The sequence below is a fragment of the Coniophora puteana genome (genome assembly GCF_000271625.1).
Source record: "Coniophora puteana RWD-64-598 SS2 unplaced genomic scaffold CONPUscaffold_8, whole genome shotgun sequence".
In the NCBI taxonomy this organism is placed as follows: Eukaryota; Fungi; Basidiomycota; class Agaricomycetes; order Boletales; family Coniophoraceae; genus Coniophora; species Coniophora puteana.
In genome coordinates, this window is record NW_006913060.1 from 992616 (window position 1) to 1008543 (window position 15928).

The 15928-nt window shown below is 52.2% G+C and overlaps 4 protein-coding genes across 4 annotated transcripts; 2 read left to right on the top strand and 2 right to left on the bottom strand.

Annotated features, from left to right (window-relative positions):
* Nucleotides 1-1925: 1925 nt before the first annotated feature.
* Nucleotides 1926-2729, bottom strand: CONPUDRAFT_155163 (uncharacterized protein; the record flags this gene model as incomplete). The annotated part of the gene is made up of 3 exons (XM_007771924.1): nucleotides 1926-2357; nucleotides 2411-2527; nucleotides 2589-2729. 3 exons carry the CDS (start codon nucleotides 2727-2729, stop codon nucleotides 1926-1928), a joined length of 690 nt encoding a protein of 229 aa, XP_007770114.1.
* Nucleotides 2730-4626: 1897 nt separating this feature from the next.
* CONPUDRAFT_58651 (uncharacterized protein) lies at nucleotides 4627-5916 on the top strand (the record flags this gene model as incomplete). The annotated part of the gene is made up of 4 exons (XM_007771584.1): nucleotides 4627-4832; nucleotides 4881-5097; nucleotides 5160-5466; nucleotides 5528-5916. The coding sequence occupies 4 exons, from the start codon at nucleotides 4627-4629 to the stop codon at nucleotides 5914-5916; spliced, it is 1119 nt and encodes a 372-aa protein (XP_007769774.1).
* Nucleotides 5917-8300: 2384 nt separating this feature from the next.
* Nucleotides 8301-10498, top strand: CONPUDRAFT_155165 (uncharacterized protein; the record flags this gene model as incomplete). Its single annotated transcript, XM_007771925.1, has 7 exons — nucleotides 8301-8858; nucleotides 8909-9028; nucleotides 9074-9157; nucleotides 9208-9339; nucleotides 9391-9504; nucleotides 9559-10280; nucleotides 10333-10498. The coding sequence occupies 7 exons, from the start codon at nucleotides 8301-8303 to the stop codon at nucleotides 10496-10498; spliced, it is 1896 nt and encodes a 631-aa protein (XP_007770115.1).
* An 812-nt stretch (nucleotides 10499-11310) lies between these two features.
* Nucleotides 11311-15048, bottom strand: CONPUDRAFT_126204 (kinase-like protein). Its single transcript, XM_007771926.1, has 12 exons — nucleotides 14824-15048; nucleotides 14633-14770; nucleotides 14387-14579; nucleotides 14282-14340; nucleotides 14050-14189; nucleotides 13818-13997; nucleotides 13113-13768; nucleotides 12385-13056; nucleotides 12143-12328; nucleotides 11946-12079; nucleotides 11722-11881; nucleotides 11311-11666 (listed from the first exon to the last, which is right to left on the bottom strand). The coding sequence occupies exons 1-12, from the start codon at nucleotides 14971-14973 to the stop codon at nucleotides 11470-11472; spliced, it is 2865 nt and encodes a 954-aa protein (XP_007770116.1). The 5' UTR covers nucleotides 14974-15048; the 3' UTR covers nucleotides 11311-11469.
* Between the last annotated feature and the right edge of the window lie 880 nt (nucleotides 15049-15928).

The following is a 15928-nucleotide window of genomic DNA, read 5'->3' on the forward strand; positions in this document are numbered from 1 at the left end:
GACGAGGGGAGTAGAGCATATGCCGCAAGACAGGCAAGCATGCGGTATATGCTCGTGGATAGGTTTGATGGTTTATGGGCCACTTATAATATTCCAAAGCCGTCCTTACAAAACCACTGTAATCTAAGTACTTCCAGTACGTAGCATAATGGGGACTTAGTGAAATCTACGAGTGACTCGGCGTCTATACCAACAGACGGGCTGAATGACGTCGGCCTCTCGTCGGTGAATTGGACTTGGCAAGGATGGCTGCGTTTGCGTCTTCGGCACATCAGGAACCTTACAGCCGACTGGTCGGAGCTTGAACAAGCTTGTGCAAGCTTGTACAAGCCCCGAAAGTCCGGACAGGCCGAAAGCCGACCAGAAAGTAAGAAATTTGAAAAGTTTTCTCTCAAAACGTGATTAAATCCGTGACATGTCACATAAATAACGCATGTCACTGAGTAGCCGAGCCCACTCGAATCGACATTCCCGTGCAATTCCCTGGTTCAAAAATGCCTCGTTGCAGGAAGAACTAATGGTTAGTGTACACAGCCGCACTGTGGCTAAAAACTGACCTCAAAGTTACATAGAACATGATTTCGCGCATGGGTGTGACATTGTGTGACTGGGCAATCTTTTGCCAAGACTCACAAGTCGCCAAGACGCCGACGATGTTACTGATGCATGACGTCGCTGGTCTCGGCTTTATTACGGGTACCGTCTCATTTTGGCTCATTTGCTGGGGTTTCTGCAACGCCGTCTTCATTCCAAGAGGATTGCGAAGAGACTGACTTGAAGAACGCCTGTATACAATGTCGCAGGGTAAATATTAGCATTAGGAACTTATAATAAGCATGGCGCCTTCTCACCAGTTCGACGTATGCCAATTAATGTTCCATATGCAGAAAAATTGCGAGCAGGATTAAGTATTGCCCGTCGCTGTGCCGCCGGGAATGTTCTTGTGAGGTATTGCAGTAGTACTGGCAAGCGCGTGTGGGTTGGTACATAGACACCGAGCTCATATTGCATCAGCACTGACAGCCGGAGGTGCCGACCGGAAGCTATGGCGTCCGTACGGACAGGTACTAATGTTGATCGACACATAGCCACCGTGTCTGTATTGCAGTAGCGCTGACAATCGGTGACGTCTGCCGCCGACATTCTATCATTGCAGTAACACTGACACCCGTAGACGTCAGCCGGCGGAAGCAGCGGGGGCCTATTGCAACGCCACTGATAGTCGCTGACAGCTGTCAGATGGTCCCGCCCGACGTTTATTGCAGAACTTCTGACAGCCTGGAATTATAGGTACCGGGGTGTATTGCAGCACGACTGATAACGTTCTTATTCGCCTGTCGCCGGGGGCTATCCGAGTATTGCAGTACCACTGTCAGTGCCGCCGGCAGGTTAATTTCCCCCGTGACTCTTTTGCAGTACCACCGATGGTTCAGCCACGAACCTGTGATGATTGCCCCCGTTCATCTATTGCAGTAGATGTGATCGCGGGGAAACATCGCTCTCTTCTTACCTACATCACGCCTACTGCAATACCGGTGACACGCTGGTTGTCACTGGGTTTTGCAATACTTTGACAGCCACCCCTCGAAATGGAGAGAGAGAAAATCTGTACAAGGAGGAAATGGAGAATCGAAGTTGTCGTGATGTGCGCTGACCATATAACGGCTTCATTAATTGAGTCATATCACAAGGAGATGCGGGGCATGTCATAAGGATATCATGTCCTTTTCGTCAGTATATACAAAGGGTCGGTATCACTGGGATATACCAAAAGCTCAACTTGGCCCAGTCACCAACATATGACTTCTCCACCGCGCGAAATGACTGCCAGGTGTTCAGACAACAAGGACGACAGCAAATAAATTATTGAAGTGGGTACATAAGGCTTTGGTATACATGATATGAGTGTGCTTTCGAGAGTGTAATTAGAAATGCGAAGAGATGATAGAGCCGCCAACGAATGGTGATGCATATCTCAAAAACTCGGACCAGATCACATCCAACGTATCCTCCGCAGTCGACCGAGGCCCGCGAGAATACGCATCCGTGACCCAAGACTCGATGAACGAGCCCTCGAGTACAATGTCACCGTCCCACTTGGGCCAATCCCCGTGCGGGAAGTTAAGGTGAGCACCGACCCAAGAAATCCAAAAAATGTCTGTACCCCACGCCCTCAGCCCGCTGTCAGGCCGGAGCGTGACGACGAAGTCACGGATGCTGTCGGAAAGGCGAGCCCAGTGGTTCGGGTCAAAGCGGTTGAAGGTCGACGGGAGAGGGATAAATGTGATGTCACGGTCGAGGGACGGGTCGTAGTCATGAGCATCTGCCGGTAGCTCTCCTTCTGAGTGGGATGGAAACTGTTGAAGGTCGATTAGTGCAGAGTACTCAGATGAAAAATACAATTACTCACCGGTGAGCCATCAAGCCCAACCTCTTCCGCGCCTTCATCCTTCCGTGAGTGTGCGTGTAAAGACAGGTTCGTGAAGGGCCTGAGGTCTTCAGCTATAGACACTGAGATAGAGATAGGCTGTTGTTCAAGCAGCAGCGTGAGCGGGATGGGGCTCTTTGGATACTAGGAAGGCACTTACAAGGTTGCTGCGAATGAGGTGAGAAGGTATCTCGCCCGTGACCGCGATAGATACTTCAAAAGGATGTACGCTGACTCTCCCAGAGCTGTTGACCGTAAAGTCAGGGTATATAGTAGCGTTAATGGGCGAGGTGAGTTCCATGGAGCCTGCGTCAAAGACAAGAACAATGGGGAAGGAATGAGGAAAAGACGTGGAGTCGAGCTGTGCGAAGAGACAAGTGCACGTGATCTCCACGCTGATGCCTCGCGCCGGACTTCAGCTTCAGCTTCAGGCTTCAAGCTGCGTCACGGCTCTCGCGCCGACTCTCCTCAAACACCTCGAATACAACATCCTTTCCCCCGCAAACACACTCTATTAAGCATCATGCCAAAAGGCGATGAGTGCTTGATTGACGGAACCAGTAAGAATACGACACTCACTCTCATATCAGATCTTAACATGTCTTATTTCACTCTAGTCATCACTGAGGCGTTGATGACTGGACGCCATCAGATGGCTCGTTGCAGCATCTGTCAAGTAAATCTGAAAGTGAAAGGTAGTCTCGCCAAGCATCTCGGCTCGAGAAAACATCATTCTGCTCTACAGCAGAAAGCCTCGACGTCATTACCCCTGTATATGCAACCTCATGTTGCAAGTACCTCCAACGGCAGAAAGTCTCGAGGCCGGATACGTACGCCGAATCACGATTACCAAGAGCCATATGACGAGCCTAGTCATTTCGAACCCATGGACATCTGTCCACCTGACACCGTTCAAGATAATTACGACGCCAATCAGGACGCTAACTCCAACGAGCCGTTGGCCCAGAACGACGCGGAAGATGACCGTATTCCACTCTTCAAACTCGCACATAATATCTCGCATTATTACACCGATAACGAGCTCAAGACAGACGGGTTTCTCTGGGATAAGTTACGACAAGAACTTGCCTTTCGAGACGCGTCGAGAGTCCCAATCGACGACGAGCTCGATGGCATGTATGTTGAGCCAGATTATGGTATTCAATTGCCTGGTAAGTCCGGAAAGTTCACTTCGAGGCATTCTCTGACATCATTCATAGATACTCTCCCCACACGCCAAACTGAAGGTGTTCCCGAAACGTCACCAGACAATCCCTCGTATCCGTGGCCGTCGAAAGAGGTGAGCCAATTCGACCATGATCTTACCATGTGTACTAAGCTGGTATTAGCACTTCATAACTTCTGTTCTCTTCAGTTCACCCCGGATTCCTTACTCGACAGCCCAGAAAACCGCCGTCCTCAATTGGGCCAAGGAACTCGGTGCCCCAAACGTCCCTTCGCTCTACTCCCTCCGGAAAGCCCATGAACGTATCAAGGCAATGGTAGGAGATCCTACCGAGAGGAAGACCACACCCGCCGGCGATGTTCTCTATATTAACAGTGTCGCACGAGCGATTGCCATGGTGCGTACCGGTCCTGTAATGTTGTACCGTGCACTAACAGTGTTATATTGACGTTTTGAAGGACTATTCGAATCCGTTGACCCGTCATGCGATGCAAGATTACCCCGAAGACGATCCCGAGTCCATATCTGAGGTCTTTCACGGCTCGAAGATGCTGGCCGAGCGGCCATCACCTCCCGCCGTCCGTTGGAATACATCGATTTATTTTGTCGACGAGCTGCTACAGCTGAAAACCGGTAACTACTTCATTCCGACACGGTTTTTCTATGGATCCCCTCGGAATGCGGAAGGCGCCCGCGAGCGACAACTATTGGCATTTGGCCTTCCGGCCCGTTACACCGCCGTGAGTGTTTATACCTTCTTCTTTGAGTCTTGATCCTGATCGCATTGATGACCAGATGGGCTTTGACGTATCTTCTAATCCCGAGATTGTTCCTATATCGTCGTTCGCGTTCTCATTCCCCGAGCTAGAAAAAGAAGGGAAAACTCAGTGCGGGATTGCAGGTCTGTGCACGTTTCCCTCACATATGACAAAATGTTCACTCGACCACAGAACCATCACGCTCGAGAGCCAAACTCGAGCAACACCCTCTTCGCATCAAATACAAAGGCAAGATGGTATACTCAGTGCCTCTCATCGTCTTTATGGACGATGTGTCAGGTAATATCTCAAAGCAATGGAACAAGCATCACGCGGTCTATATGTCAAATGCTAATCTGCCTCGTCGCATGATCGAGAAGGAATTCTGTATACGATTCGTCTCCTCATCTCCAAACGCTGCACCAATGGAGTTGATGCGCGCGATGAAGGACTCCGTTAGGTGAGTAAAATGGTGACTCAAACATTCTCTTGCTAAAGGGACTTGAAGCGATGCTGCCGCCTCTGGAGTACGAGCCTGGGATTGCAAATACAACGAGGATGTCATTCTTGAGCCATACGGACTCTTCTTCGCTGGCGATAACCCAATGCAGGCCGAAGAATGTAGCCATGGAGGGGTGAATTGTAACTATTTCTGCAGGACATGTGATGTCGGGGGGCCCGGCGTATACAAGCAGAGCCTCGAGGGCTATAACGCAATCTTTTCGGTGAGTCTTTCATATTTCTGTTTCACTATTCCGAGCTCTAATACAGTTAAACGTTTTTTTAGTGTGGCAACGAGCGCAAGCCCGATGAGACACGGGAACAAATACTTGAGCAGTTCAAACTCGCTGTCAAGCCCGGCGCAACCTCAAAGCTATCAAAATTGCTGCAGAAAACCGGAGTTCGAGACACGGCAACATCATCAATCCTGAACACGATCGCTGACATGGGTAAGAAACTTAGGGCTAAAACTAACAATACTGGCGCCCCACAGTCTGAACGCGAAATCCAAAAGAAGCTCGAGGACGAGCTCGAAGAGCTTCTTCGAGGGCGAACCATCGAAGACACCATCAATCCCTTGCTTGGAATGGACGGTGAGTGTCATTGGTTTCGTATTCTACTGCATTTCTTTACTAACCTGATTGTCTATGCAAGGCGTTAACATACATATGGACACACCAACCGAGATCTTGCACACGATCTTGCTCGGTGTTGTCAAGTACATGTGGGGGCAAACAGTCTTCATCCTGGACAACAAGAAGCTACTCGACGCCTTCCAGACTCGGCTCGATTCCGTCAGCGTGAACGGACTCAACGTTGCGGATGTTGATGCAGAATACATGGTCCGGCATCGACGAAGTCTTATCGGGAAACATTTCAAAAGTCTCGCTCAGGTGATGCCATTTCTTATATATGACCTCGTGCCTAGCGATGTCCTGGATGCATGGACATGTCTTGGTGAGCTAGTAGTCCTTATCTGGCACACTGAGATCCACGACATGGAGCTTTACCTGGTGAGTCCCCGGCCGGAATTTTCATTTTAAACGTCATCTCAGACTCAATTTCGAGTCCAGGCCGACTTGTCACGCACTATCCAAGATTTTCTCAACATATCCTGCAAGTGCGCGCCCTCTATCATCATCAGCAAGTCAAAATACCATTTCCTTGTCCATCTCCCAGCCTATATACGTCGTTTCGGACCCGCAATAATTTTCTCAACAGAGCGTTATGAGTCATTTAATCATGTCTTTCGCCTCTCTTGTATCTTCAGCAATCGACAAGCCCCAAGCAGGGACAGCTGCACCGCCTTCGCACTTCAAGACGTCGTCAAACATCTGGCTACGGGCGGCTTCTTCTTCGACGAGCCCAACAAGCAATGGCTTCAAGCGGGTCGGTTTGTTCAGACTTATCTGAAAAAACATCCCGAGCAAGCCCGTCTGCTGGGTCTGGTAGACTGGAACCTTGAGTCTCATGGCCCAGAACCAGGTGCGTCGTCTTCACCAAATGGCTTTACAATGCTAATGTTGTCTCATAGGTACCGGAAAACCCAAACGCCCGACGAGCTTGATCGTTTATCATAAAACGAGATGCTCCAGTATTCAAGCTGGCGATCTTTCCGAGTCAGAGACAGCCTTCTACCATCAAGGCGCGAGTCTCATCACGCAAGAAGGCGACAACGTCGCTGTCGATCAGCACGTTATCCTTCGCCAGGATGACGGCCTCGCAATTGGGACTATTCGCGAGATCCTCATTCCCGCCGACGACGAAAAGACCGTGCGGCACGTCGCGCTACAACTCATGGTCTTTGAAGAGGAACTCCAGCCTGTGCTTCATGTCCCGTGCCTCCGCCAAACCCCTCGCGAGGTAGTAGTTAGCCCAACTGTGAGTACCGGTTACGTTCTCTCTATTATCATTGTCCTCAAACAGACGTCAGGACATCATCTGCGCTGTCAACATTCAACATAACTGCGTCGACTCAGGCTGCAACGGAATCACTTCAAAAACGGTGTACCAAGAACGAGAAGCTACCGAACGTAGCACGCTCGTCATCCAGCACGAGTCAAACAACATGTACGTGCTGAACACGTTCGCTCTGCACAACTACAGGTATGTTAAGGAGGTCACGCCTCCGAATCTACGTGATACTCCTCTACGTGTCCAAGTCGACAACGTGGATCGAGTTCGCGCTGAGGCAGTGGAGGACATCAAAAGAAAGAAGAAGAAATCACGAGACGTTGACCAACCACCGGATGCCTCGCAAGTTGAGCGAGGCCAGTCGGTGACGCCCAGCGTTGCCATGCAATCGCCACGTCCCCCATCGGCGCATGCGTTCGAGTCCACGGCAGCCCCGCAAAGGCCCAAACCTCGCCAAAAGAAGTCAGTCCACGCTCGCCAACCTTCTGCTCAGCGTTTCAGCATGGCACCAAGCCCTCCCGATGTCCAATCACCTCGCCTTTCCGATTTTCCACCTGTTCCTCCGCCCTCTGCTCCCCAGCCTCCGTTTACAGCTGAGCGATCACACCTCATTGCCCCACGCAGTTCTTTCATTACACCTGGCCCATCATCTCTGTCGCTCTTGTATGTCCCTGTACATCAGCCTGCATTCCTTCCCCTTCAATCGGGAGACATGGTAAGTCCTTGCACTCATTATAAACCTGTTCTCTGACTGTGGCCCAGGTGATGTCTCCTCCTCTTGGTTTTGCATCTCCACCGTTATCGGAACCCCATCATATGGCCACACAGCGCTTGGATAATTACCGGCACCAAGAGGTTCACGAGTCGTCAACTCATGGCCGCCAGTTTAATCAAGAACTCGGCTTTCTTCCTCCTGCTTTCTCTTGGCCGCACGTCGCTGCTCCTCAGCCCCGTGTGCCCCCAACAATTCCCCAACAGCCTCGCTTCTCCCCGCCTCGTTTCCACCACCAGCCCCCTTTTTTGCCTCATTTTTGGCAGCAGCCGCCCCTCATGCAAACTCATTCGAACCTGATGCGACCTCCGCTTCTGCAGCATCAACCACAGCCTTCCCCTGTGCATCCCCAGCGGCAATCACCACAGCCCATCCCTTCATCCTCATGCCCACCCTCACACCTTCCCAATGATCATTCCGACTTGCATGCCGCATCCATGCAGCGCCATGAACACCCTTATCATTCCCCATATTGACCTTTGCCACTGAAGCAAGCAGCTGCACTGTCACAGTGCTGCACGGCGTCTCGGCACGGCGACTTCGCTTCCAGTTCAATGAATTGGCCCTTGTCATGTGACCACACGCAAACGTGCGCCGTTCAGAGTTCACAGCCGCGTGTTTTTTTCTTTTTCTTCCGTCTCTCTCCTTCCTCTTTGTTTCTTCATCCCCTCGTCTCTCGTTTTTCCTCCCTTCCCTTCTCCCCCTCCCTTCCTCTTTCCCTTCCTTCGTGCCCCGCGCACGATGTTCGTCGGTCGTTACCCTTACCAGGCCCCTCCTTCGGCTGGCGGGTCTGCGAGGACCTCCCGAGCTCCCAGCTCCGGAGCAAGCACCCGTCCACCATCCAATTCCGGCGCGCCCCGTCCACCGTCCAGTGCAGGCACCCGTCCACCGTCCAGCGCAGGCACCCGTCCATCATCCAACGCGGGTACCCGTCCACCATCCAGTGCAGGCAACCGCCCACCGTCCAGTGCAGGTATCCGCCCACCGTCAAGCATGGGTTCTCGCCCACCATCAAGAACCGACTTGCGGTCGCGATCTCAGACTGCGGCTGTGCCTCAGGGGCCGGCGGGTCGCCCACTACCCACGACTTTTTCCCAACCTCGTCGTGTTCCCGATGACGATGAGCTCCTTGCATCCATCACTGCCGGCGTGCGCAGGGGCAGGGACGAGTTCGAGACCGAATTCGACACAAGTTCGCTCAAGCTCAGCGGCCAGGACATCAAGAGGTACAAGGTCATGGCTGACAACATCGCTGCGTCTGCAGACATCGACAAGAGTATCCTTTACAACTTCGTTGAGGTACGCCGCTCACCATACACGGTGCTCATCATACTTACTTCTTGTTTTAGCTCGGCGACATCGTCCCAATGCTCATGGACATCCGAGCCCACCAAGAGGTGGCGACAATGACCGAGCAGGACAAGATCAAGAACGTCTGGGAGAAAAAGCTCCTTTCGAAGGACTTCAGGGTATGTAACTTTGCCGCTTGCTATCATTTCTAACATACTATTCAGAGCATGGTCACTGAGCGCCTGATGGCTGCTTTCCTATCCCCGCAGCTGACAGCATATCGGGTTATGTTCACTAGTCAAGTAATGGTACGTCTTCATTGAATCAAACATAGGCTATTGACCACCAACATCCACAGATCTTTGCGAGCCGGCACCCGGACGTCTTCGGCATCGACCACACTGTCCTCGACGACCACCACTTGGAGAAGTCATTCCAGAGGTTCATCTCGAGCACCAGCGGATCGGTTCGAGGGACGTTCAAAGAACGGGTAAGGTTCTTCTGTCTGTAAACTTCCTTTCGGGCTAATGCTCTTTCCAAGGTGACTGACTCCCTCTTGAAAGAGTGGAGCCTTCTCGACCTCTCCAGTCAGCTCGCGGCGTCTGCTCATCGCATGCCAATGGATTCCTCTCATTGGAGGAAAATAGCTGCTGTCGTAAGTGTTGTGCTTATCTTTGCATTCAAGTGTCTGATCTTATTATTTTACTAGCGCGTCTTCACTCGTCAGTTCTACATTGGTGTTGGCCACTATGACAAGCCCCGGGCTCCCTCTTTGAATCGGCTTTATACTATGAACATCGCCCCTTTCCTCCACTACGACTTTTACCCCATCATTCAGCAGCATCTTGGCCTCGACGTCCGCGCGGACGTGGCTGATGCTGGCAGTGACGGGTCCCTTGCGTGCCTGGGTCAAAACCTCGACGACGATGGCATGCCTATCATCATCGACACCACGCCCGAGCAGGACGACAACCTGGAGCCCGAGTCCCAGCCCTTGCCCGAGTCCGTGTTCCAGAACCCGCCTGAGCTCGACTCTCAGACCGAGCCCGAGTCTCAGACCGAGCCCGAGTCCCAACCCGAGCCCGAGTCCCAAACCGAGCCCGAGTCTCAAATTGTGCCGGAGACCCAGTTCGACAGTTTCGACGACCGGTACCCGGTTAATGGTGACGACACCGACTCGTTTTGGGACACCCACGATGACAGCTCCATGCCCACTGTGCTTCTCCCACTCCCACAGGTCCCTCCATCTGGCTTTTTCCCCGTTCTTGGTCCTGACGGTAAACTGATTCCAGCCCGCTGGTCGATGAGGGAGTATTGGGAGTACATCGACCATTCCTTCAATAACCTTCGCAAGGTTGCTTTGGCCAATGCCCGCAACCACCCAACACCAGGCTTGACGCTTGAGCGCGCTCGCGACGCCGAGCTCAAGAGGTATATACTCTTATCTATTATTCTTCCACTTGCTTACTTCTTGTATTGTTAGGTTAATGGGTCTCCTCATGCAGGCCGACATGGCTGACTTCCGAGGCACCAATGATGACATCTCAATGCGTGATATTGCTATGGCTTCCGACGTCATGGAAGCCGGCAGGAGTGTCGCCGTCCCCCAGTGGATGAGCATCATCCAGCAAGACCTTCGTTGGGACTGAGTGGTAGTTGTCGCATTGCATACCCTTCTCAAGCATCATACTATCGCATTGCCGTCGTTACTTTATCTTTTTCACTAATAACAATCGTCGTGCTTTTGATTACACCCGGGCCCGGTGCCACTGTTAATATTGGTTTGGATGCAGTCGGATATTTGCATGAGTATATTGCCCGGTTGTATGCTGACTGATTTTGCTCCATAACGAATCTGACATATGGCCGGAAAATAGTCTTTCGGACATGCGGACTATATATTCGGCTCCATATGCGCGCTATAAACTGAGCCGCATCTCGTGGTTATGTAGCCAAGTTGGTATGATGGCTATATGTCAAACTATATCTCCTATGCATATCTGTATCTCGATATCGCGACTATATTAACAAGGCAATGACCCAGGATATCGGGATGTGAGATTTGGTACGATATCGCTGAGCCATTTCGGACGGGGATTGAAATCGTTTCGCTGGGTAATCGAAAGCATAAGGTGATGATATAGGAGTGATGATATGGTGAGCTAATGGTACTTCTATATCCTGCACCCCCTATGGTACAGGAAATGGTCACGAGCTACCTTCGATATCGATCCGATTTAGTTTCAAAACTATATCCTGGCGATCTCGACCTCGCATGGCCGTGTAGTCGACCAGAAAGTAGATGCGGCGCTGATAGGCGCTGGGACAACGCCGGGAGTTCCCGGATAGCACCCGCATCACCGAAACTCTCAAAACTGTGCGAAGCAAAAGAAAAGACACGGACGCATTAGCTGAGTATATAGGTTAGCTAGCATACAAAACATTGCCAGAGGTAGCGCTAGCACTGATAATGATACAGTTGATGGGTACAGGTTAATAACGAAGTTAGCCAAATTGACCAGATGCCATGAAAGTCCAGGTATATGTACAAATGAACCAGAAGAAAAAAGAAAAGTAGAGCGACGAAACATGAGTGAAAACATAACCAGGCATTCGTCGGCTATCGCCCACTCGGCAAAGCCGGCGCTTTCTTGCGCTGCAACCGCTCCATTTCGTCGATCGCCTGCAGGTCCCACGGTGGCGGGTACCGCGCATCGACGAGGTTCTGGTCCGCGAGTGCGTCGCGCATGCGCTCCTTGTCGGTCATGTTCATCCGCGCGCGACACCGAACCAGTCGGAGCTTCGTGCGCGTTATCCCTGGGAAAGCCGTTAGTATCGCTCAATTGATGCACTGGGAAGGGGGAAGACGTACAAGTAGCAATAGTCTTCCTATCCTCCTCCGCAAAGTCGTTCCCGCTCTGCAGCTCATCCTGAAGCGCATACAAGCACCAGAGAGACTCCTCGTAGAGTTTCTCGCACTCGTCGGGCTTGCTTGCCTGGTCGGTCAGCTCCTTGCGCGCAGCAGTGCGACTCTGGGACAAAGCGCTATCAGAACAGGCGCCCTGAAAACCCGAGACGGGTCGGGTAACAACTCACGAGCATTAAGGCACGGTCATACACAAGCTGATCGACCCACATTTTCGGCCCGTCATACTGCGCTGGAAGCCACGTCTTGACGAGCGTCGCGCGGTCATTGCACCTGATGAACTGTTCCTTGAACCATGTCAAGGCTAGGAGACGAACGATCCGTGAGCAACGTCGTCACAACGTACTGCACTATAAACGTAACATACCGTCTCGAAAACCATCGCTCACGTTGCCATCCCCGTCCGCAATAAGCTGCTGGCGGTACGCAACCAGCTTGTCGATGCCTCGCTGCACGAACGACATGAGCAGGATGTATATCGCAATGCACGTTACTGCGAGTTCGGCCTGCTTCATTGCGCGTGTACCGCCTGTCGCAGGATCAGGGAGCGGCTCTGCCAGATACATCAGCACAATCCCAATAAACGAAGACACCAAGGAAAAGGCTCACTCTGAGGCACAGCCTTAACGAACTCATACATCTCGTCCGCCCAATGTGCCAGCACGTCCGTCTTCTGCGCCAGGTTCTCCAGCCACGCAAGCAACGCCTCCTCCCCGCTCTCCTGTTCCTTCCCTTTCGCAGACCACAATGCTTCGTCGTCGTTGAGTGCTCCTCCAATCATCTCGTCCCCTTTCTCGCCACCGCTTCCACCTCCACTTCCTGATCCGTCGCCGTTGAGCTCGCTCTCCGAAGCCTCTGGCGGCGTCCTCACCAATATCGGTCTTCGTCTCGGCTCACCCGATGGTGTCCTATACATGCCCTCACCTGCTCCATCGTCTGAGACGCGGCCAGGTGCGGGATAACGAGGGGTGGTTGTGCCAACGAGCTTGCGATATGCGAGACTCAGAGCCCTACTCAGGGCGCTTGTGGGACTAGAGCTTGGGATCAAGTTTGGCGGCGATGTGCTGATAGGATTAGGCGCTGGCGGGAAGGTGGTTGGCGTGGAAGGTAGGGTCGTCGCATGCGTGAGAGGAGGGGCGGTGAGGGGCGAACTAGACATTGGGACATGTGCCACTGCTGCTGCTGTAGGTGAATTGGGAAACCCAGCGGAAACAGGGGATGCAATTGCAGGCAAGGTCACAACGCGCTGGTTGGGTGGACGATGTCGAGCATTGCCGAGGTCTGAAATGCCATAATTAGCCGATTCGTTAGAGTCAGCCATCTTAGACGATGCTCACCCTCACCAGCCCGATCAACCTCCAAAGCCCTCACGTCGCCCACAAGAACGTACTCCCGTCTAAGCAGCCCATCCTCCTCTGATTCGCCCGGAATGATCGAACCCTCACTCGAGAGCGGTTTCGGCTTCCTCTTGACTTCTGGCCTTGCAAGCTTCTCCTGGCGGTGGTGAGGCTGTCCGTTAGGCTCAGGGTCCATATCTCGATCGTGGGCTTGTCCGGGAGGAGATTGGCCTTCCATCCCCTTCTGTTCCGCTGACCGTTTCCGAAAGTGGAACTTGCTCGGCGGCATCAGGATTTTCGGGTCGAGGACCTCAGGAGGAATAATTCGGTGACCAGCAGGAATTCCACCTTCTTGCGCTTCAGACTCGTCTTCTGGCGGTGCTGACTTATTCGGCGTATTGGGGATCATGGGTGCCTGCGACGGGGATGCACCGGAGGTCGACGGCTGTTGGCTCACTGCGTCGGGACGGGGAAACTTGGACCGTGCAAGTGCTGTGCTCTTGAAAAACTCTTCATATGATGCACGTTCGGCTGGTTGCCGTTTGAGGAGCATACGAATGAGTTTCTTGACGTCACTTGGGACCACTTGAGCTTGGTTCGCAGCCGGCGTGTCATCCCGGACGGCACCATTGGTGGCAGCAGATTTCGAGGATGCCCTGCTTGAAATTGAGCATAATTTCGACAAAAATGCTGCAATGAACTCACTCCTCATCTGGAAATCGAACACCTCGACTAGCCTCGATCTTCCGAAGTAACTCGACATGGTTCGCCGCGCGGAACGGAGGTTTGCCAACCGACATCTCGTACAGGACTGCTCCGACTGACCACAGGTCAGCTTTCGCATCGTATTTTTCGTATCGAAGAATCTCCGGTGCCATGTATAGCCTAGCGCGTGAAGCTGAAGACGACGAATGAAAAACGTGACAACATGACGTACGGTGAACCACACAGTGTCTCTGCCATCATTGCATTTGGAAGTGAGCGAGCAAAACCGAAGTCGGCGACTTTCAGTATTGGTACACCGATGGGATGGCCTTTCGCGAGCTCTTCCGGAGATGCGGGGTTAAGCAAGAGATTCTGTGACGAGGGATGTGAGTAAGTAAGGAGCGTGTCATTCACACGTCCAGTGGCATCGTAACACCAGCCTGGGGGTGGAGTGAAGAGCTTACCTGTGGTTTTATATCTCTGTGTATGAGGTTACGATGTCGTAAGAACTTGAGAGCCCGAGCTGTGCCATGGTCAGATACGTCGCACCAAGGAGTAAGTAAACGCACCAAGCTGCCTCAGAAAACTCCGAACGACAATCTCGTCAAGTCCTCCTGTCTTGGGATGTGGGTAGTATTGAAGGGCTGCACCTGGACTTGGCGAGTATTCCAATCCCTCGACGCGGCCACGCTTCTTGATATAATTTGTGAGGTCACCGCCGGCGCAGTACTCCATGATGAGATATATGTTTCGTTCCGCTCGCTGATTAATCCAATAAGCATCGTATCCTGCGCATCACGCAGGATTAAACGTACAACAATGTCTAGGAGCTTCGTAATATGTCTATGTGAGAGTGACTTGAGGATTTCTATTTCCATCTGGAGGTTATCGAGGAGCTTCGGCTTGAGACCTTCGCTGCGGACGGCCTTAATGGCGACTTGATGGTGATTAAGCTGCGGAGGCCACCTTGAACATGAGGCCCTGAAGAGCACGCATAGAAGCTCACCTCATGGTACCCTTTGTAGACTGTCGCAAACGAGCCCTTGCCTATCTCGTTGACGATGACATAGGGGCGGGAATCATCGTCTTCTTGTAGCTTTCTAGATGTGCTGGACGCCGAAACCGTCCTCGACGATGGTTGATTAGGTGCTGGCATGGTGGCAGAGAGGAGAGAGGACGAGACAAAGGCAGTCGCCTGTCGCCAACCGACCCTGCTGCACCGGAACTCGCGGGGAAGGCGTAGAGGGACAGCTTACCATTTTCGGCAATTCGTCCATGGTCGGGATGACTAAGCCGATGTCATCAGCGCCCCTCCCGCTTTGCCCACTCTGATGTTTTGCCCCCAACAGCTCGCTTTACTGGGGTTGTTGTCTGTCATCCACTCGCCCTAGACCTTTCATCTATCCACTGAAGGCTGTGCTATACCCAATATCCCCGCTCAAGTGAGGCGCACACCCCCCGAACTTGATTAGGAACCTTGCCATTTGCTCTCGACGTCCACCATTGCCGTGAAGATGTGCGCATTACTGATAATTGCGTTGCTTCCCCTGTGACCGTCAGTTAAATATTTACACTTGCTAAAGCCATAACACCATCCGTCATCATCGCCACACACAAAAACCAGACCAGCTATTTACCCTCATACTCTGAAGGCATACAGATAACTTGCTCCGGTCTACCTCTCGCTCCCCCTGTTTTTCCGACCTCAGTTGATTGGATCATTTCAGCTTGGAGTAGATGCACGATATCTACTCCGCGATGTCAGTTTCCTGTGAACGCGCATATAGTCTGGTTCTTTCAAAACCATACAGTAACTCGAGATTGGTTACTGAATGACCGTGGGCCAGGCCAACGACTACAAGTCTTCGTAATGTTGAATCTGGTCTCCGGTCTTCTCTTTCGCTCTGCACTAGCTCAGAACAATCAGCTCCGGCAGCACCGAGAGTTCGTCTCAGTCGGTCATCTCAGAAGTGGCGATACCACCTCTCGTGACGATTGGCTCTGTCCTGGGATACTGGCATGAACCTTACAAGGTCTTGGATCGGCTGTGATGCGGCACCACTCTTATCTGTAAGTGCAATGATTGTTGGACATATCATATATATCCTCAC